At 43.2% G+C, this 22,854-nt stretch overlaps 1 protein-coding gene across 24 annotated transcripts in view; it reads left to right on the top strand.

Moving 5' to 3' along the window:
• Positions 1–5,599: 5,599 nt before the first annotated feature.
• The window catches only part of UBE2F (ubiquitin conjugating enzyme E2 F (putative)), an 87,817-nt gene continuing 70,562 nt past the window's right edge, over positions 5,600–22,854 (top strand). For 12 of the 24 annotated variants that reach the window (XR_011141784.1, XR_011141778.1, XR_011141777.1 and 9 more), the window contains exons 1-5: positions 5,651–5,847; positions 7,918–8,051; positions 18,012–18,041; positions 19,148–19,307; positions 21,465–21,530. Coding sequence is in view for 15 of the 24 variants with exons in the window: in XM_068947837.1 (XP_068803938.1) it covers positions 7,965–8,051; positions 18,012–18,041; positions 19,148–19,307; positions 21,465–21,530 (343 nt within the window). In the remaining 9 variants the exon portion in view is untranslated. Of the gene's footprint in view, positions 5,848–7,917; positions 8,052–18,011; positions 18,042–19,147; positions 19,308–21,464; positions 21,531–22,854 lie in introns of all 24 variants that reach the window. The other 12 variants (XR_011141780.1, XR_011141779.1, XR_011141782.1 and 9 more) reach the window with 7 other exon arrangements.

The raw sequence follows: 22,854 nt of genomic DNA, 5'->3' as shown, positions 1-22,854 counted from the left end.
TTTCTCCTAAGGTGCTCTGCATGCAAGCTTTCCACAACATGCGCTCTTATTGACTAATGGGAAGCTAGTCATTATTGCAAGGCTGGCAATTAATGACTTTAATAAACCTATTTGTGGAAAAATGCTCTGACATTGCCTTGATGACCACAATACAATTATAGAGCTCTGCTCTCTTTCCAAATGGCTTGCAGCAGACGCAAGCTGAAGCATGAGGGAGGCAAAGCGTTACACGCAGCAGACCCCTCGTGCCTCGCATCGGTGACATTTACTTTTTCTTGGCCTTGGGGCTCTGAGCTGACAGCTGTAATCCTGTGCGCGCCGATTGCCATAGTTACTGTCGCAGAACATCGTCTCGGCTCTCAAACTCCAAAGCCAGTTTCAGGTCTGGTGTGACAGGTTAGTCTCTAATGATTTCAGTCTAAAACTGGAATCCTCTCGTTTATGAGAGGGAGGGGGGGAAAAAACAACATAGGTTAAATCCTAAGACAGAAACAAGCTGGGAAAAAGCAAAGGGCGTTAGTGAGGACATGTCCAGCCATACCAGGCATTTCAGTCTTGCATGCTCACTGGCCTTGCTTATGTTTAAAATTTGCAAATTGTGTGACACCACCTTGCTTTTCACACTCTAAAATCAGATGCCCTTTCTAAAAAGAGTCTTACAGACAAGATACATCCTTATCTTCCCTCTGTATAAAGGCCTAAATGTATGTGTGGCCTTCTTTTTTAGCGTTTACTTTCTTGCCCTTCTGCGGCTAAAACACGTGATCTAGCTTTTCTGGTTTGCTGAGCGCTCCTGAGCACAAACACCTACCTAGCCTCTCTCCTGAGATCAGAAACTCTAGGGCCAAAACATGAGGCACTGAATAGGGGAAGGTTCTTCTGGAGATTTTATCTTTTAAATCAAACTCTGGATGAATATAGAAGGGAAAATTTGAGCGCAGAAAAGATTTGCACTCTGCCTGGAGCGCTCTGGAAATGCAAGTAGAATGGGTTTACCTTTGTTTTGTAACAGAGCAATGGAAAAGAAATGAAGGTGCTATTCGTACCCCATGCCAACTTCCTTTCAAACCGCCCATCTTCTGTTCTCATACCCCCTTTCTCAGAAGAGGTTCAATGGATGGAGGTGGAGACACTCCGAATCAAAGCTCTGGCCTTGATCCCGGAAAATTCACTGGTTGTGCAAAATGGACCCTTGTTTTGCACGTCTGAGAAAGACTCTTTTAATTGGAGTGTGCCATTATCTTCACGGTTGGGTCTTCTAACTTTCATGTCAGGTTTAGAAGGGACAGCAGCTGGCATACTTCCTCTGAGGTATTTGTAGACGTACCTGATGCTACTTTATTACTAACAGTACCACACCACTGAGGAACAGCACAAAGGTAATCGTTCTTACCTTGTGGGACCTCTTCTCCTTGGACCGGGAGCAGCAGAAGCACATGCGGGACTAGCCCACGAGGCCCATGTGAGACAACTAGCATGGCCACTCGCTGCTGCAGGTACATAGGAACGCTCTGCCTGAAGATGTGTCCAGCAGGCAGATGGGAGGCTGAGTTTTATTGCCCTGGGATTTGCTTTAGAGGAGTGATGGGAAAGGCTAATGAATTTGCCCTAGCTAATGAGGCAGATGGCATCAAGGACTAGTCTGTGTGGATGGACCTGAAAAGGAGAGATGGTGTAAACTTCATAGGAGAGGAAAAGGTTTGGAAGTGGGGTCTGGCAGAAGTAGGAGAAGACATAGGTACCTCCAGTGCCATGTGAGTAACATGCCCTCTCTCCTGCCCTCCCTTTATAAATGCTAAGGGCAACAAGGAATAAAATGCCAGATTCTTTTCGTACACACCTTATAAGCACACTAAACTCCGCCTACCCACACCCCTATAAAATGTTGCATGCTAGCGTAGAGAGCTGCCAGTTACATCCTCCCTTCTGACCGTGAGCAAACTCCCCGAGGCATCGGAAGGAGCGCTGGGGTTGCTCTAGTTTTACTTTAAAAGCATTCCTTTTAGGAAAGTAAGTTTTACACTTCACCAAGCAATTGCCAGCTAGTGAAGTTCTTTGCTTCCTTCTTGTCTTCCTGTTACGTCACTTCTTTCCTTCTAGCTTTTGAGGAACTTCTCAAATACAGGCTTCTGAATTTTGGATTTGCCTCTCGGAGGCTAGCGTATGCTTCACGTCGCAACATCGGGCAGGTTTTTTTGAGGCTTTTCTGTCTGTCACATGAGGTCGAAAAGGTGCTCAGAGAGTCTAGCAAGATGTATAACTTTTTCCTGTCTGCATCAAGAAACTGTTTCATAACGGTTCCCCCAGAGCACAGCAACAGCAGGAGCCCGAGCATCGCAGCATCTGCACGCCAGGCTCTTTCTGTGCCTGCTCATGCTTCACATGCCTCAAGAGTCAGAAGCCTTCTGAGGAGGGGAGGCTCCCACAGTAGATAGTATTTATTCCTGAAGAATCATTATACAATTCCTATCTGAACACCTCTGACTTCCGCATTACAGAAGTCACTGCAGCAAGAGGTTATAATAGATGTCTTCTCGTGCCCCTTTTTTTTAATGCTGCAGTTTTTTTCACCTGCCTCTGGACTTTGAACTGAACAAAAGATATTGCTGTGTTGTGATTGTGTGCACAAGGATCCTAAGGATCCACAGGGGCTGTGTTGCTCTTTACGGCAGAATCTGACTATTGAGCGCAATCGTTGACTTAACTTTTGTGTCAGCTAGGAATACCAGAAACACCAGCACTGCTAGGTGTGCGTCCTAAGAAACAACGTTAAACCAGCAAGATACTGCATTTTTCTTTTCCTTTTCACCTTTTGTCTGACACATTTCTGTTTAGAAAAGCCACATGGAGTATCATGATAACATTCTCTTTGTTCCTGACTTATGATGATGATGCTATTGCTCATTAAGGCAGGAACTGGTATTTTCACAAAAAATGGACTTCCTCTGCTTCATCTCCAACCAAGTGAAGCATGTTAAATGAAAGCATGAGAACACCACCAAAAAGGACACACCAAGCCATAAATGCTCTTTAAATGGTGGCATAGTTCAAATTCAACACATTTACGTTTCATCTTCTCTCTAGCTTTGAGAACAGTGACTGCAGACCCAGATGAAAATGGTTGGGTAATTCTCTGAAATCCAGCAGAGTCGAAATCTTGGTTTTATTTGACACAGCAGGTGATGTCTGGTGTTGTGCAAGTTCTTGCCATGCGAAATGTGAAATACTTCCCAGGTCAAATGATGGGAAAGTATCCCATAATGTGCACAGCAACTGAAAACGGGTTCTAGTAACCGTTGTGAAATAGTCATTAGCACTTTTAAATAATAACTAGTATGGAGATATACATATAGAGGTAAATAAAATTATACAAAATTGCTTTACAAACTACCCTCGCCAGTGATTATTTCCCTAGATCCTGAGTCTTTGGGACTCCCACCTCTTCAGCACCGCTGAAAAATCTCATGTTTTGATGTCTCAAACATGCAGTGCAGAACCCGATTTTAGGCATCCACTGGGAAGGCCTTTGGGTTTCTGGAGCAGGCCTGAATTCCCCCAAATCAGCTGGTGCTTTTGAAAATTAACTTTTGAAAAATCAAAGTTCTCTGCTTCATGTTAACGGAGTCTGTGTCAAGATCCTGGTCTCCTCGCTTCTGGCTGATAGAGAGAGCAGCTTCAGGAGTACCTTACACCACGCTCCTCACGTCTCAGTGATAAAAGATGAGTGAACAATGAGAAAAATCCTCTCGAGCACCAAACAAAAGAAGGAAAAAAAACCATGAATTGAAAAAAATGTGGCAGTGGGAAGTGTGTGTGTGTGTGTGTGCAGGCATCCCATATGATACATATTTTGTGTATACACTACATGTTCATTTCATTTTTACCAGACTGTATTCTATGCGCATAGAGGTGGGACACAGCAAAAGCAGGCAACTCTTGCCCACTTCCAGTAAAGAGCACTGCCATCTCTCTGTTTAGACTTATAATACTGCCTGAAGAAAAATAATAAGCGAGCCAGGGGTTTGGATTAATCTGATCTTCAGATTTTTCTTCACGCTGTAATAACCTGAAATCGTTAAGCAGTTCCAGAAGGTCACTGAACATCAGGCTCTGAATTTCACTTATCGCTAATAAGAGGAACTGGCAGAGGGTGCAAGGAGACCTGTCACCATTACAGCCTGTGCTGGTCGGTATTGCCTTGGCTTTAATTAGTCTTTAGAGGAGGAAGCAGTTTGTTGACAGGCCCTTAATGAACTGACTCATAAAAATATTTTATTAATCCCAGTGCAGGTCACTGCTATTAGGTATTAACAGAACTGCTGTACCATAGTAAAAGGAAGCAAGGCTGCTGATGGTACCTCAAGGTAATAAGCAGGCACGCTTCATGACTTTTCTGAATAAAACCCATTTTAATCATTTTGGCTTGCCCAAAGCTGCCTACCCGCCACTAAAGCAGGGCATTTTAAGCCTAATGAATAATTTTGCTGTTGCAGCTTCAGCCTGCTCATTGAATTTTGGACCTTGGTAGCAGGCAGTGCCTTTCTGGAGAGAAATACACTGGCAAAAACAGAAGATACATCAGTATCTTGAACACAGAGACTTGTCCTTCAGGGATGCTGATGCTGAACAGTGAGCATTTAAACGCCTGGAGATGCCACAGCTGAGGCTGAGGCTTGCAACCTTTTTTGCCCCCAGCAAGGCTTTGCGACAGGACCACAGGACTGTGTCATAGGTCCCCATAGTCCCGTCAGGAGTGTGAAACAGCTTCAGTTCAGGGCTACTCAGCCTATAACCAGCTTCAGGGCACCTTCTCGTAATTCACGCCCAGCAACCTACCAAGAGCTGTGGAAAAAGCAGATGCTTCTCGGCCAGCATCTTTTGCATTAAGCCTGCCGGAAGGCTTAATACAATTTTAAGGCCTTCACGTTGCGGCTCTGGGCTGGTTTAACTAAATTTGACTAAGCTAAATTCCTTTTTTTTTTCTCTACAAGAGTTAAAGGGAGTCAATGTCGTTGCAGTCACTGCTCAGGAAATACTGAGCAGCTTAACAGGTGTCGGCCAAACTTTCCGCGCATCTAGCTCCACCTTTGCTCATCAGTCTCTTCCGACCTGGAAGCCTCTAACTGTTTAATTTAGGGGTTTTGAGGGGGGGGGAGGGGAGCGAAGCGTTGGAAGAGGTCTTTAAGGCGACGCATGTATTTTGAGTTGTACAGGTCTGATCCAACCCGATTCTGGAAGTGTTCCTAAAAAAATCAAGCCGTCCAGACAGTCTAACGCCACCGATAGCCCAGTCACTTACTCTCCGTTATTAAATACACCCTTGTGACCGGTTTCTCACGCTCGTGTTATCTGACAGGCTGCTGCTCCCGCTAAGCTGGGGCTGGGAGCTACAGGCCGGCTTGAAACTTCGCGTTCAGTGAGGGCTCTCATAAAGGCTTCAGCGAGGCCGCTGTCTCAGTTCCCCTCCCCGAAATCGCACCAGGTGCAACCAGGCTCTTCCTCCCCTCTCCCCAGGGGAAGCCCCGCTCCCCGGCAGCGGCGGCGCAGCCTCCCCCCGCCGCACCTCAACCCCAAAATGGCGGCGGCGGCCGTTCTCCCCGCCCCAAAATGGCGGCGGCCGCCCCCTTCCCCTCCCCTTCCCCCCCCCGGTCTCGCGAGAGCGCCGCGGCCCCGCGCTGCCCGCTTCCGCCGCCGCCGCCGCCGCCGAGCGGGAGGCGGGCGGGGAGGGAGGAGTCGGGTCGCTGCCGCCGCCGTCGCTGCCGCCGCCCCTCACCCCCTGCTCCGGGCCAGCCCCGGCGATGGTGTTTGGCCGCTGGAGCGGGAGCCGGGCCCTGACTCCGCGCTCAGGTGAGTGCGGGCCGCCCCCGCGGCCCTCCGGGCTCCGCCGCTCTTCCCGCCCTGCCCCGCGGCGGGTAACGGCCGCCTCCCCCCGCCCTCGGCGCTGAGGGACCTCTCCTGCCCTGTGGAGTTTGTTCGCCGCTTCCAGCTTTCTGCGTCTAATTTTTATTTCCTTTTAAGAACCTGTGTCGCCTTCTTGTTTCTTTGCCCTCCTCCCTGCCCCCTCTTCTCTCTCCTTTTGCCAAAACAGCTCTTGTCTCTCGCATCTCCTCAGGGAAAAAAAAAAAAAGGAGGGGGGCGGTGGGAGAAGAGAGCTCCCTTGGGCAAGCAGGATTTATGCTTGCCCCAGTTTTCTTCCCACCGCCCTCCCCCCAATCTGGATCTTGTGCCTCACACATAACGTTTGTCGGGTTCAGTGAGCCTGACCTTCTTGCGTATATCTTATCAGAGTATCGTGGCGCAAAGTGCTGTTGTGAAACATGTTTCCTTTCCTTCTAAGTCCTTGTACGCGGTTCTCCGTCCTGGTTTTGTTAACAGTTGAGCGTCATGTCGCTTGTCTCACTTCTCCTTCTTGCCCCTTCACCAGTGTTTTGGTGCTAGTTTGTGGTGGGTGGAACTCTGTCGGGTTTGTCTCCAAACTTGGAAAACTGGTAGGGGCTGTTTTTACAGCAGGCCAGAGGCTTTTCCCCCTAACTGTTTTTTTTTTTTTTTTTTTTTTTTTCTCCTGGAGCGGGAATGGATGAAATGGGCAAAGCAAAGTAACTCCTGATGCAGGGGGCCTGGTAAACTGCACTTCAGGGCTTGCAAGAATGAAGCATCCAGACACGGACCTGAAGCTGGCACAGATACATCTCTCATTGGAGCTGTTGTTTTGTGCTGTGATCACCTCCCTCTGGGTGGTTTCCTTGACTTTGTCGTCTGCCTTGTGAATAGCGCGGCGGATTCTCCTCGTCATGCTGTGAAAGCTGACGTTACTTGAGCTTCCCTTTCACATCTTGAGTAACATTGCTTATGTCATACCTGTTTGGTCTCCTCTTCAGACTAATTCATGTAAAGACTCTATATTGAATAGGTTTTTTTTGTTGTTTTTTACACAAAGTTTTTTGGCTTAAGTTAATGAATCAGTGTGACAGAATAAATCTTTCTCTTAGTGTGGTAGTGGTGCCTTAAGGGTATGGATCTTGTCAGCATTTTTTTTTTTTTTTCGTTTTGGCCAAACTACTGAAAAGAGCGAGTTGCCTTCAACTAGGAGTAGTGTCAAAATGTTTTAAGAACCCAGAACCTCTGGAGGTTTTGCTTTTATAACTTTGGCATCTTGTCCACCTTCCGTTGCAATTTATTCAGCATCACAGTTATCTTCCAAAGTAGAGGACTGATATAGCAAAAATGATCGCTCCATCTCTGTTACTAAATCTCTGCGTGTGAGTGACTTTGTCCCTCATCGCTCTGCGCTATTAGAGCACTGTGTGTTACTCTTGTTGTAGAGGAGCATAGTTAATTGCACTGCTCTGAAGTTTAAATTTCTTTCCTTTCTTGTGTCCTGGTAGCTAACTCAAAGCTCGCTTCCTCGAGTTACAGAGTTGTTCCTGTAGTCCCTCCCTTTTCTCTCTTCTTTGGTCAGCCAAAAAGTAGCTCCGAATGGCTTGTCGCATGGAGCATGACTGAGAATGGTCCTAACAGGTTGCCAGGCCAGCAGTCTGGTAGGGTGTTTTGATAGTAATTCTCTAGAGGGAGTGATGTCGAGCAGTGGTTATGCTCTGGGAGATGGTGCAGTGAAATTAGATGGTTAAACTTTGTTTAATGGAAGTCTGAACTTTCTCCAATACAGCTGAATTTCCTCTTGGCCCAGCACTCGGCATTCACATACCAAACAAACTCTCGTTCTTTTGTTCTAATCAATCTTCATCTTTAATTGCAGTTGTGTTATTGCAGATGTATATTCTTTATTTGGTTGCTAAGAATATAATGATAGTTTTTGAATGTAGGCCTAACTGTAGCTTTTTTCCCCCTCCCCCCCCCCCCCCCCCTCTAGTGCTTTGAGCTTTAGTGACTGACTTTCTTTTAATATCTGTGTTCTAGGTTGAGGAAAGCAGTAATGCTAACTCTGGCAAGCAAGCTGAAGCGGGATGATGGCGTCAGAGGACCCCGTACATCCAATCCAGCTTCCGATTCAACTCGGAGGGTGTCTGTTCGGGATAAATTGCTTGTTAAAGGTGAAAGGAACTTATTAAAATTTCTGGGATGTACAGTTCTCAGGTCTGTTGCCAGTGCATGTTATGAAATTTGTATAAAATGATTTTTGGAAGTATCTTTGAAATTGTTTGTGTACCTTGTATACTGTGGGCTGTATATTGGTATACCTCAGATCTACTACAGCCTCTTGCCTGTAGGAAACTTAGTTAAAATAATGCAAAACTTTAAAAGCCTCCTCTTTATTGAAAAAATAATCCATCCTTGGGAGCTGTACTGCATTATCAATTAAAACGCTGTGATAAAGCGTTGGTACATAAGTGTTACTGAGTATCTAGAAGAAGAAAGAATACCAGATATGGCTTGACAGGAAGGTAATTCTTTGAGCAAAAACATAACTTCCTGTGACAGGAAAGAAAGTCCGGAAAGTAACATCAGTGTTCTGATAGTCTTCAGTGGTATAGAGCAGAGTCAATAAACTTTCTAAAGCTTTTAAAACAGCAATGGAAAGAGATTTTTTTTTTATTTTTTCATTTTTTTTAAAGGCCTGGAGTCACTAGAGGTTGTGTAAGAAGTAGAGGATTAAGAAGAATTAATTTTTGTAGCACCAAATGGTCTGTTCTAGACCATGAAAAGCTATTGTGGCCTTCTAGAAAGGCTAGTGTAGGCTGTAACTAGCTGGCTCTGCATTGCGGGGAGAAGCATTTACTTTGCAGCAGTTCTGCATAAGCGAGGTTGTTAACAAGACTGAGTAAGTATGCTATTTTACAGTAAAATCGGGGAGAGCTCTTTTCTTGCTTTTCGGTTTTTTCTCCGATACAGATACGTATCGTAATACTTTAACGTTTAAACCTTACATTTTAAAATTCACAGGTACTAATAGTTTGCAAATACCATGGGTTTAAGCTCTGGTTTACTTCCTGCAGTAATAGTTGAACGTTTTAATGCCCAAGCTGTGCAGCTTCATCTAGTAGCAAGGTATATGTTGTTTAGGTTGATATTTCTACTCGAAATGGTCAGCAGTGAATATACTACTGTTGATGCTTAAGCTTGCACAGTTAGGGTTCATGCCATTCAGTTGAAATATTCGTGTTTCATGGTCTTATTTTGGAACAGCCTGGCACGTGTACATCTGCTTGGATGGTATTGCCCTACGAATAGCCTTTTCTGATTAGTGTAGATTCTGCTGTATTGTTGTATTCTGAGGCAAGGATTGTTTTCAGATTGTATTGCCTACTGCACTGGAGAGCATCTCGTTCTTTTCACACTCTTCTCTCACTGCATTGTTCTGAGGATTGGGAGCTTAATACACTTTAAACCCGGATGTGATAACTCTCTCAAAGAGCTTGCTTTAGGCTTTCAGTTTGGAGATTCTTATTTAACTAATTAGGGGGTGTGGGTGGAGAAGATATCAAACAAGAAGAATAAACTCTTTAACCAGGCTAAACTGCAAAGCATATAATGCTGAACTGCTAAAACATATAATCAGAGTTTTTTATTAGCCTACAAGTAGAGATTCAAGGGGAAAAAATAGCAGTGTGATGTAAATACACTTGAACTACAGTGTCTGGCATAGAAAGCGAGGTACCAGAAGAAATACGACTTAGTAAGAGCAATCATGTTTCTCACTTCGGTGAGTAAAACCTGATTTGCGGTCTTTCTCCCCCTGCAGAGGTAAGGCATGGAAAATTAGTACTGACGTTGTTACTGCCATTACCACCATTAGCAAACCAGAGCAGACTAAGTATTGAACCAGTTGAGTCCCAAGCTGACAAGCGCTGAAAGCAGGTCACTGCAAGCATCCATCCGACAAATGTGAATGTTATGTCAGGTCTGGCTATGTGAAAATTGTATCATGCGGCTCTCCGAAGAGGACCGTAGGAGCAGCCGTCAGTCTGTTCAGAACGGTTTTCCGGACCAAATGGGGAACTGACAGTAGAAATAGGTCGCTTCGGTATAACTACACTGAAAGCAAAGGGATAATCGAGTAGCGGTGTCCCAAAAGACTTGGGGAAAATTGTCTTTTAAGCCATACTTTTTACAAGGTGTAGGCCAATTACAAAATTGGTCAATTGGTTAATGATGAAACTTTCTAGAACTTGCTCCAGTTGTTAATAGTAGGCCAGCTGAAGCAGCATCTGCAGTGTTGAGAGCCTGTGTGAAGGGGGACTTCGGATATCGATAATTTTGAAGTCATTCTGTCTAGATCTACAGGAATGAGTTTGACAGGGAGGGAAGAGCTACCTATAAAAGGCAGACGTGTGCTGAGGCTCCTGTTGCATCTGAAGCAGTGCATGTCTTCTGCTGTTTCATCGCACAGACCTGTGCTAGCCTGTGGTGTGCTTAACTTTAGGCTGTTGTATTACGCTCAAGACAAAGTTGGTGGGAACCTGTAAGAGCAGTTGTAAGTGGAAACTGTTAGCGATGTTTGTTTAGCCTAGAGGTCTCAAACATACAGGCCACAGTTGCAGAATGGGTGGAAGGGTAAGGTCAGTCTCCTGGCAGTTATGACTTCAGTAGTATGTGTTGCGTTCATAAAGAGTCCAGTCCAGAAAGGCACAGTAGGATCTGTTTGAAGGATGCGTTGGCACACCTGTAACCCTGCAACCCTCAAATGTTTTGTGTAGAGACTTGTAAATAGATTGATGCCGTTTTGATTTAGGGGGTGGATGGCCGTGACCCCAGCCACTGATGAACGTAGACAGTGCTTACAGACTCCTGAAAACTAAATGCAAACCAGTTCTTTATGTCTCCTAACTGATATGGCCTTTATTTGGGGTGAAAAAGTGATAATCTAGGTGTGATTATAACTACTAGCACCATATGAATGAGGAAGAAATTTCAACTCCAAATTTGAAATATTATTGCCACAATTGTAAGTACATGAGCTATCAACAGAGTGTCATCAGTTGCCGTCCTTGGGTTTTGAGACGGATGCAAGCAAGATAGGCCTTTTCTTTTTCCACTTCTGTGAAAAAGTTGCTCCTAAAATACTGAGGCCCTTTGTCATTTTTTCCTAAGCTGCCTCTTTGATTGTTTACCTGTCCAGTATTAAATTCTAGTATCAGCCGTGGCCTGAGGCATGGTTTTGTCAGCCTTTTCATAGGCATAGTATGAAAAGACGATTTCTGTCCCTAAAGTTTTATAAAGGGAAGTAAATTTGAGATAGCTGGATGTTCTCTTCCAGCTGTTTTAACTCGGGGGAGTTAAAGCGGTGACTGCTAAATAGTATTTGGTAGCAGCCTTGTCCCGCTGTTGACGGCTTCAGCAAATCAGATAGCACGGCTGGGAGGTGAGCAGGGCACATCTGTCTGGGGAGAGGAGCACGCAGGGACGGCTCTGATCTGAAACCCTGGGATATCACAGAAGCAGCTCTTCAAAATCGCCAAGGGTGGAGGTGTCTGAGGGATGAGGGCAGGCAAGGACTAGTAATTCAGGCTGCCAATTCTTGGAGAGAGGCTTTATATAATCACGGAGGGATAGACTGGAAAGAGACCAAGCGGTGACTAACATGCATCAAGACAAATTAAATGGGAAACGTGCACAGTTAGAGACGGTAAAAAGCAAATACTGATGTGGGGAAGAGGGACAGGCAGAAATCTCGTGCTCAAAGGGGCTCTGCTGCCTCTCCGGCAGGGAAGAGAGGCTCAGATAAAGCACAGCTTTGTTAGAAGTTCAGTGTGACTCGTTCTTGCATCTCTATTTTAGCTGGATTTTCAGTATAGGCTCGGTTAGAGAGTAGAGCCTTAATTCTGTAGGCCTGGTATCAAAGTGAAAATAGAGCAAGCTCTATACTTGCTGTAGCAACTTTTGACTTCTCTGCTGCTTGCTGTTCCTTGAAATTGATGGTGGAATTGATGGGCACAGAGACAATTTTTGATGTTAAAACAACTTTAAATTCACCTCTGGGGGAAACTTCACTGAGTTGGCAGTAGTGGCCACATGCCTGCTCCGGCAAGATGCACAGAGCCTTATAGCGCTGAACTTGAAAGGCGCATCCTTTCTGAAAATTTCAAAGGAGGTGAGGACAGCAAGCCGAAGCATTATGCAAATTTAATTCTCTATAAGGGTCTGTAACTAGTAAATGAATTAAATTGAATTAAAAATAAAGAACGTGCCAGAGGGTCAGTGCCAGTGACATGTACGCTTTTTGATCGCGGAGGCTTTCACTTCAGCTGCTTTGTTCTTAGTGCGTCTAAATGCCAGTCAGTTTTGTATTACTCGTGCCGTTTCATTTGTTTATAAATGACGTCCTGAAGTTAGTTGATTGACTAAGAAAGCAAGTTAGCGTGGTTTATTCCTCAGTTGTCTTCATTGTATATGGGCTTTATGACCAGATTTTTATAACCTGAAAATGTTTCAGCTGTGCTTTTGTAGAAGCCTGAGGAAAAAAGGAAGTGTGAAACCGATTATAAAAACGCAGATAAATGAGCAGTGTAAATAAAAATGGAGGGAATCAGTATATTGGCTTTTTTCAAACCTGTAGGTGCAGTAATATCCCTTGTCACAATAGTAAGTGAGAAGATTAAGAGGAGAAGAAAAAGATGACACCTTTCTTGTGATGATTAAAAAAAATTGGTCCTTAATTTGTTAACACTGAGATTACATGAATTTTTTTTCCTAAATGCTGCATTGACTTCTGTGTATCGAAAAGGAAGCGCTTTTATTTATTACATTGTATGATGATGCTTTTAAGTCCAAAAAAATAAAATCCCTTGTTTTAGAAGAAGGCAGTGAAAAGCTTCTTGATAAATGAGTGATTAATATTTATTAAAGGGGCAACTAACGGTTTTCAATAAAACACTTGCAGCATGGCTGTGATTGACATACCAAAGCCAGCAAGCGGCAAGGGGAATTGAAATGAATTCAAAACCGTATTGCCAAGACTACTTCTAGGGCTTCGCTGGCAAAGGGAAGCCAGGCTCAATGTGTTACTTTGGCTCTTATGCCTCTGATTTGCAGTATACCTCAAGGAGGAAGTAAAATGATGTATTGCAATGTTTGCTTTCCTATGTTTCTGACCCCAGTGGCTTGTTCTAGTTGTTGAGGTCAGGATAATAAGTTTTGCAGCATAATTAATAACGTGTAGAAGCTGAAGCTTGTGATTTGATGATATCCTGCTTAAAGGAAGCATTTGAAGCGGAAGGAAAATCTGAGTGTCTTATGTATTAAATAACTGCCAGTATTAGGCAGCTTGTCTGACTTCTAATACCAGTCTCTACTATTGTATGGTTCAGAGGAGCTAAGCACGAATAGCTGTGAAGATAGATGGGTAAAAGTTAGGAGGCTAGCAGCATTATAATACCAGAATTAAAAGTTAGAAAATTGAGTTTTTATCAGAGTTTCAAGGTCTGTGTCTTAAGATGTACATTAAACGGGGGAGCTAAGCAGGGGAGGGGACATTACACTTAAAACTAGAGAAAAATAAGCATCGTTGTGGAGGTGAAAACATTAGTTTCATTTGAGGAAATAATGCTTTCATTTTACATACTTAAAAGCAAACTGTAGTGGGAAACATATGGCTTGAGTCTTTGTGGCAAGGCTAGTAAAGCATTTCTATATTCTGACTTGTTGAGGTGGGGCCAGGGGAGGGAGCAAAGCAACTTTTGATTGTAGTTTGTGCGTTACTGAATATAACATTCACGTGAGTCTGTCATAAACCATATGCTTGTGCACGTGTCAAGCATGTATGTTCCTGTTTCTGTCCCGAGAATTGTCAGGGGTAGGGAGAATTAATTGTTTGTGAAATAGCTTATAAATAGCTGTGGCTGTTTGTATTTAGCTTGGCTTCTCCCCCCTCCCCCCCCCCCCCCAAGGTTCCCAAGCTGTTTCTGAAACATCATCAATGGGCGTTCAACTATTCCAGAGTTTGTGGTAGATTTAAGTTTAGCCCCTGCGTTCTTGCTCTTGCCATAGTTTAGAATGGCATTTGAAACTTTTAAAGCGCTCTGCCTTGCTGTTACATGAATGATGTTTGCAGGCAATGCTGTGCAGTGCGCTTCTCGGTTATCTATAGCTATATTGTCCGAGTTGCGAATTATCCGCACCATGGATGGGAGCCAGCTTGGGTCTAGTAGAGTTTGTTGACTCAAGCAACATGTATGAGGTCAAGAGCAGCACTCTGCAAATATATATGCCATTTGGATCTGCTTATGCACCAGATGTAATAAGATGTCGGGGCACCAAACTAGCTGTTGGGGAGGAGCTAGGCTGGATCTGTAATGGCTATATCTGAGTGTGTCCCCTGCGGAAGCTCTGGCACGTGTCTGCACTTACACTGTGGCCTTTTGGACCTGCCGGGAACAGCTTATCAGCATGAGTGCTGAGCCTTGCAGTGCTCTGGCGTTTGCTTTGCATTGGCAATGAGCCCTCTTGACTGAGAGAGGAATTCAAATGCTCGGCGGTATTTCTGCAGCTCTGCTAGGCAAGCACTGAGCCGGCATTAAGCATTGATTTCTAGTGGAAGCTCTGCGATGTTTTTGCACAATATTTCCCAAGACGTGGGTTATCCAGCTGTTTGTCTTAGCCTTTTAAGGAATGGCAAGGTGGCTCTTACAAATAGAGAACACTGATACTGCTTATCCATAAAATACTGGTTGCGTAAAGGGGTTTAACTGAGATTTTCTTTGCTGTTTTGCTATAGTGACTGTCACTCACTGGAAGAGGAGGTCAGTACATTTTTGGGATTAAGTTTATTTCTTTCTTTAGTGAGGCATTTGGAGCCCTCTGAAGTTCGGTGCTTTTGAGCTGTAGTAGTTGCTTCTAAATTTTGCTTGTTTACAAATCTGTTAAATCATACAAATAAGCTGGCAGAACGCACAAGAGGCATTCTCTTCTGGAGAGCTTTTTGACAAGTGTATTGCTTTATGTAGGCAATATATAAGGTAACACATCAGAATCTTAATGAAGTTCAAACGATGTGGTCAAAACATTCTCTTTTTAAGCAACAAAATACAAAAATGACTTCAACGTCAAGACTGTCATTACCAAAGAGACATGGGATTTGGAAAACTCATGAACACTGGTTTTGGCCACATAAAATGTGCTAGTTATTGTTAATCACCAATGTTAACATGGTGCAGGTGATGGCAACATCTGTTTCCTGACCTGCTGTTACTTAAAACGTTAGATTATTGAGGCAGGTAAGGATAGAGTTGTGTTTTGTTCTTAGTTCCCGTGATTTGTTGCTGAGTGGGTTTAAAAAAAGCAACAAAACAAAAAAAACCCTTCGTTTTTGGCAGGAACTTGCTGTTGTTCACAAAGTTTTCATGCGTGTTATCGTAGCCTTCCCGTTTGTTTGCATGCCCTCAAAGAAAGAGCTCGCTGTTCCGTACTCGTGCACGTGAGCATCTTTGATTTTGTGCTTTCACAAGCAAAAACCTGCTCATTCTTGTGCCAAGACAAAGGGAAAGACTGAAGTTTGCATGTTTTACGGGAAACTCTTCATGCTTCAAAGAGACTTTCTACTGACCGCTGCAGGAGGCCGAAGTGAGGCTGTGGCTCAGCAGAGCTGCGGCAGGCTGTCCGCTGCCGACTTTGAACCAATTCAGTTCTTTGGATTCTCCCTTTTCCCTGCCTGCCTTTTTCTCAGAATTGAAGCAAAAAGCAGGCAGGATTCGTTAAGCTGAACAGTGCACAGAGGAAACGATAAGGAAAAGGAGTCAACAGCACGAACTAAGGGCCTGCTCCTAAACTCTCCCCTCCAGTGTGGGTTGGTAGTGCCTCCAAATATTTGAGGCTGGTGAATTTGGAGATGAAGGGCTGTGGGGGGACATGCTTATGGTGGGTGTGCATAACTGTAACCCACAGTAATTGGTTCCTCTCTGCGCTGGTAGTTGGAGAAGCATTTTGAGCTGCTCTGAATGTTCTGTGTTCCTCCTTGCTGCTTTCTTGCATACAGATACTTGTGGAAAATCGTAAATTGTGAGGTCATCGTTTCTTTTTCTCCTCTTCTTCCTGAAAGTGAAAGTAAAAATTAAATCCTTGTATATAGCTGAAGCTCCTTTTTTTTTTTTTTTTTTTTTTTAATGTTGGGAAGACTCTGACAATTTTTTAAGCGTAAGCATGTCGCCAGTGCAGCGTGTATCTTTGGACCCAACTCTTTGGATAAATCAGCTGTAGTAACTTAAAACCCTGCCGAGTGTAGAATTTTAAATGTGTAATTGTGACCTTTTAATACAAAAAAACCACAAGACTTCTGTTTTGCTGGGATCCTCTGGGCACTTTTACTTGGTATGGTAGGCTGCAGACATGGGGATAGGAGTGCTGCGGCATGCAAGGGGCAGGTAGGAGTCAAATAAGTGTCATGGTCCCTGTGGAGACCAGCCAAGTCTAGTAAGTGTGCAAACAAGACAAATTCTGGGGAATTAGGGAGCTCTTAACTGCCATCGGATCAATTTGGATTCTGTGCCGAGAAGGCTCTCCCCATGTCTTCAACTGCGTTATGATTTTCTCTTTACATATGTTTTTGAGGGGTGGTGTTTGAATCTCGTACAATCTACTTGTAGCCCAAATAACCAGGCTGTATATGTGTAGACCATAGTGAAGTTAATTTGTTCACTTGATTTCCACATGAAATGCAAAAATAGAGTTGACTAGGCTTCTTGGAATTTGAGAAGTAAAAGGGTGAGATATCTCCATGCGTCTCATTTGTACTTCTGCAAAAATACAGGTAGCTGGAAGTAAGACTTAAATAGCCTACACGGAAGAGGAGGAGAGCAGTGGGTCGTCCAGAGAGAGTAGTTTGGCAAAGGAAGGGCTTTGGAATAAACTTTTCTTCCTATGAGCTGTGCAACTGAATCAGCTTATTTTCTTTTTTTCATATAACACATTCAACAAATGTAAAGAAACTTTATTTGAACAGGAGTGCATAGCTATAGCATAATCATATCCCTAGGGGAAGTATCCAACAGGTACAGAAGCAAAAACTAACGCTTTGTTCAACAGCGCTAAAGTTTTGGGGGGCTTTGTGCAACAGATGAATTTTTTTTTTTTTTTTAATCACTAGCCAGTGCAGGTTGCTGTGCCAGATGCTGGATTTGAGGGTTCATCTTTCTGTATTGCTTTGGTGCTCTTATTGCCGATTTCTGCAGGCAGAACGCCATCTAGTAGGACAGCACCCGTAGACAGGAAGGCAGAGAACAGGTGAGTGGGAGAGGGAAAGCTGATGAGGGCTGCAAAAGAGGAGACAGAGCAGGAATCAGAAGACAGCCATGCAAACTAAAGTGTTGAGGCAGGGTTTCGATAGCTGTTTCCAAGTGCACTATATGTGCTACTGAGGGAGCCTCTGTAGCTGGCAGCGGACAAGTATGAGCGTTTAGGTATTGGGTAGTGGTGGTGCTTATGCAGGCTCTGAACTTCTCGGGCTTGTTTTCATCGTTGGCTCGGCACCCTGATTCTGGCTGCCTTTGTGTTTTGCAGGCTGCTGATGTTTGTGCTCGGTTATGGTCCGTGTACCCTCCTCTGCAGCTGCGCAGCCAGTTCTTTTCACTGTTATGTGCAGCATGAAGAAATCATTATGCAGGAAGAGGATGGAGCATCCCAAACACTTTAGAAATCCTTGTTTAAAACCGTCCTGTCATTGTGCAGTCTGCTTAAGTGTGGAGTTTTGGCCCGATGCGTTTGAAGTGCCTTATGTAGACAAGCTCCTTGGGGGTTTGGATACGGTCACCTTTTGAAGTGCCAGTGATCTGTGTGTAAGACGCCCTGATGCTTTAGACTTGCCGGAGCTGAACCCTTTAATCATAGTAGGATATGTTTGCCTTGTCTGTAGGGCAGATGAGCATTTTTAGCAATGAATCACTGTGCAGAAAATTGTGTGGCTTAAAGAGAAATTTCAAGGTAACTCTTCCATGCTCCTTAATTTTCTTTTTAAGAGAGAAATCTGATTTGCAGGGTAGTTTAAATTAGAAGATCTGCCAATTTGGACTTCAGCAACGGCTTTATGCTTGCATAAATAACAGTATTTTTTTTTCTCTCTACAGAGGTTGCAGAACTTGAAGCTAATTTACCTTGTAAGTATAGTATTTAATGGCATGCATTTTAAGGAGAAAAGGACTGCTGAATTTGATTGTTTTGGCTGAAGTGTGAATGCTAATGACATTCCTTTCCTTAGGGAAAGCCGTGCAAAACTCTGCCAGCCCACTGAAGGCTTAAACAGGTTTTCTTTGCTTGCCCCCTTTTCAGGACACAGCGGAGGGGAGGGACCCTCATCAGTGTCCTTGGGAAGCAGTAACGATCACTTGGTTACCTTTATGGAACTGGTGGCGTGAGGGAGGTTCCTTCTCTTAAAGTGCCTCAAAGTTACCAGGAACTAAAGACTGCATTTGTTACCTCGCTCCTGTTTTTCCTCTACTCTCTCTTCATTTTCAAAACAGGAGATGCTGATCTAGGGGCAGAGTGAATAGCTGAGTTCTCAGGCAACATATTAAACCAACCTAGTGCTCTTTCATTTCACACACAAGTGGTAACCTGACACGCTTGTTAATAGTGGGATTAGTCATTAATAGTAATAAGTCATTAAAAATAGTACAAACATAATCTGTATTTGTAAAAAAGTAAGATAGTGATTTTTAGCCCTGGCATCTTACCTGTAATGTGTCTTATGCTACAAGCAGACACTACTAACATGTACTTTAAAATAGATTTTTTTAAAGTGTGGTAATTCACTCATTGCTTCCAAAGCTGAGGATAAATAGTTAAAAATCAAGTTTTTTATATATATATGTGTGTGTGTGTGTATATATATAAATTTGATATATATAAAAATTAATATGGATATGGATATATATATAAAATTTATTTTGATCTTTAGCTTGAGAGAGAAGCTACTTCTGTAATGGGCAGCAAAACAAAAAGTCTTTTATAAAAGAGAATGAAGTTCCTAAGGCTGTGTAGTTGTTGCTAAGAGGAGCTGTTGACAGTAAAGCTAGCTGTTGCTGAGCTCTCCTTCCCTTCAAGCGTAGACCAGGACAGCATCATTTCGTGTCTGTGCGATTTTTGCAATCCGTACTTGTAATATGGGCAAGCAAAACAAGTTATTGCATAGCAAGCTTAGAGGCATTTTTAGAGCCCATCACTTGCTCTGCATAACTTCCTGTGGTGCATGTTCTTATTTCAGAGTAGTCTAAGATGCTTCCCCTGCAGGGAAAGAGGCATGAGCAGCAGTCCAAGAGTGTACGTGCAGACTAGTACTGTGCTTGCGTGCATTCATGCTGTCTTGCCTGTATGCTCATCCGTCGAAAGAAAGCAGAGAGGATTCTCCCTGGTTACACCGGCAGGTAACTCATGATGTTTCTAGTCTTCCCTGTCTGAGGGAAGCTTTGACCATAATATATTTTTCAGGTCAGACCTCTGAGCGCTGCTTCTGTTGGGTCTCTCTCTTTTTGCTAATGCTTCTAAATCCAGATCAACTCTCGGATCTCAGAAAAAATCAAGCCTTTCAGTACAAAAGGCCTGATGGGAAGAATCAGGATCACAAAAAGTACTGAACAGAAGCTTCAAAAAGGGAGGGCATGAAGAAGCATTACTCAGCTCTTCCTGTATCTGTCCTCTTCTTTCTTAAAGACAATTCTACAGAAAGTTTACGCTGAATAATTTTAGGTTTTGTTAAGCTTTATGGCATAGACTTTTCAATAGGATAATGAGCGCTAGAGAAATACACATCAGAGTTTATAGTTATTAGAATGCGAATGCATTACAAGGGTTTGTGGACAGCTCCAGTTACATAGTATTTTTTCATGCAGATAAGGTCTCACACCTCTAGTGGTATTTAACTTCTTGTTTCCGAAGTTAAAGGCTGCCTAATATGGATAATCACGTATCAATGGATGTACGCATCTAGTGCCAGCTTGACGACTTGACTCTGCTATGATCAAGAAAGGCTGGTTTTGTACGTGAGAAGGGTTTGTGTTATCAGTTGCAAACAAAGGGCTGTCTGTTATGCTGTAAACTTGCTTCTGCTGGATGGAAACCATTGACTAGTATCATAACACCCCGCACACAGCCTCTGAGGTTGATGTTGTCTCTTCATTCTTGCTCTTCTTTCTGATTGTTCTCCTTAAATTCATACAGACTGAGAATGCAAACAGGGGTTTGTAAGGATGCTCCACCATCTCAGCTAATGTGTGTAATCGCTTACATAGAGCACAAATAAAACACACTTTTTAAAAAAAAAAAAAAAAAAAAAAAAAAAGCTTACCTGGTAGTTTTTTGTCTTGCATTTGGAAGGTACCAAAGGAAAATAGTTAACTGTTGGAAGCCCTGTAGTAGAAAAGGGTAAGTGCTTAGTATGTTCAGAGATAATGGAGTTGAAGCTCCTTGGTATCGCATAGGTTAGAAAGGCATGCACAGCTACTACACGTATCATCAGGCAAGCTTGAATACTGTATATGCCTGTAGTATGCCAGTTTGCTTTCTAGTCATAGGCTTATGCAAGACTGCAAACAGTGTAGTAGCTGCAGTTGCTCTGAAATCGCACTGTCAACAGCTGTTTCTGGAGCAGTCAGTTCATCAAATTCAAGTCATTCCTGGCTGATTGTGATGCCTTGGTAGGGAGAAATGTTGTCTGATGAATTAGAGTCTGCAGTATGCCAAAGCAGAGTGTTAGCTTGCTTCCCCCCCCGCCCCAAGCCCTTTTTTAACAGGACATTTCTTTAACAAAACTCACTCTGAAAAACAGTAAAACTATGTAGCTGTGAAACACGGACCTCTCCTTTTTATTCTAGTACAAAAGCAAAAAAAAAAAAAAACTAAATTTTTCTTATTTTCTAAGAATTTTTTGAAGGGATAGGGTAAGGATCTGGTAGCCTAATGTGATTGTGAAACTCATTCTTGGATGTAATGAATTAGGCCAACTATGGCACTGAGTTAGCTTGGTATGTTGAACAAATTTGTTTAACAGCTGAACGGGGACTTCACTGACTTCTGGATGAGCTTTCCAGTAAAGCTTATATCTCATTATACCTTACAGGTGCAAATAGTCCTATCTTAGCATGGGTTGGTGGGGCGTGACTTCTCACAAGCTGCAGTGTGTTATCAACTGTTGAGATATCCGTGTTACCATTTAAGAGCTTTTAAGGAGACCATGCTGGTTCTGTGTGCTGTTGTGGTAACATGTAGCTGACACCTCTGCAGAAGACCAATCCCTTTGGCATTTTTTTAGGTCTTTGAGACAACATGGCATACTGAAAGGAAATGCCCTTATTCATTCTCACAGCTCAAGGGGTGAAGTGCCGTTACCGCAGGTGACTTGGCGTAAAGAGCCGTGACCTGTAACTGAGTAGGGAAGAGACACTTAAGAGAGAAAGGGTAGGAAATCAATTCACTGGAGTGTAAGGGTTAATCGGGGAGTAAGTCTGGAGTGTATGAAGCATGGTATGTGTGGTTCCCTAACAGTGGAAATACAGTTGTTTGATATAAACTTATTTTCTTCACAGGTACATGTAAAGTGAATTTTCCTGACCCAAACAAGCTTCATTACTTTCAGCTAACTGTAATCCCAGGTAACTTTCTAAACATGTTGTTTTTGTTTCTGTGAGTGTTTGTGTTTAGCCAACCTAAGTCCAAGATTTTACTCAAAAATCCAATGAACTTTCTTGTTAGTTAGTTAGTTCTTTGACAGTAGGCAAAGAAAAAAGACGTGCGTGCGTGTAATGCGATGACTGTTGCAGCAGTGGAGAAATTGGGTTGGCTTTTGAGAACCAGGTTCCACTGAAAACAGCGGTTAAAATTAAGCAGATTGAGGAAGCGTTCAGGTCTTGTTTGCTCGTTTTGGTTAAAAACAGTTTTTTCTCTCAGCCAGTTTTGAACCGCGTGGTTTTATTTGCTGAGAAAAATCTTGGACCACGTCTAGAGAAATTATTGTACTACAGCCCTGTTATGTTGCAGATTAATTTTTTTCCACTGACGGGTTGATTCTGTAGAGTTGAAAAGAAAGATGGCAGGTACAACATTGCTATAAAACTTCAAATATATGTATGTCTGAAGGTGTTTAACATGTGGGAGTCTCTTAGTCCTTGAAGTATGTGGAAATTGGGCCTTTTACTACTAATGCCACGTAAGTATACCGTGGAGCTTCTGCTGGCAGGCTATTAAATAAAAATGAAGGCTCAGTACTGCTTTTCTCAAATGCATTATTTCGAAGGTGAGTTTCTTAATAGCTGTCTGAAGTTATGGTGCTTGTTGCTCATGTAATTAAGGCTGTCCGTTTTAGAATGAAAAGTTGTGTTTTGTGGATGAAGTTGTGTGGAAGATTAACTACTTAAACTTCAGAAACGCCTCCTGTTACTGCTCTGTGCAGCTTTTCAAATGAGAACGTTTGCCTATGCAGTACTTTGTAAAATGTTCAGGTGAGTGTTAGCATGTGAGGATCAGTCTTTCCCTGCCAACTGATTTCTGTAGGCCTACGTTTTCTGTAGGTTGACAACAGAGTTGAGCTGCAGTATGTCGATCGTGGTGTTTTACCTGTACAAGTAATGGTTTGCGCTTGCGGCGCGAGAGGCATGTTTCTGATAATCTGGTACCTTGATACCAAATGAGCACTAGATGTCACTGTTGTTACTTTTTAGCCAAGAGCAGCTAGCACTTGGCAATAGAAATCTTGCGTGGTCTTTGTGGAGACGCCTGCTCATGCAACTTTTCTGTGATGGAAAAATGAGTAAGACTGCCTTATTCAGTATAAGCCAAATAATAACTGAAAGGGCGAATATGGAGCTTCTAACACGTTATTCTGTGTAGAAGATCTACCCCCATCCATGTACATAGTAAGCGCTAGTCTGTTCGTCTTCACCAGTTATTTCCTCTTCAGTGTATATGATGCTACTTTAC

This window comes from Struthio camelus, chromosome 6 (assembly GCF_040807025.1).
Source record: "Struthio camelus isolate bStrCam1 chromosome 6, bStrCam1.hap1, whole genome shotgun sequence".
In the NCBI taxonomy this organism is placed as follows: Eukaryota; Metazoa; Chordata; class Aves; order Struthioniformes; family Struthionidae; genus Struthio; species Struthio camelus.
Note: the sequence above shows the minus strand (reverse complement) of the source record. Positions and strands in the feature narration are given on the sequence as shown.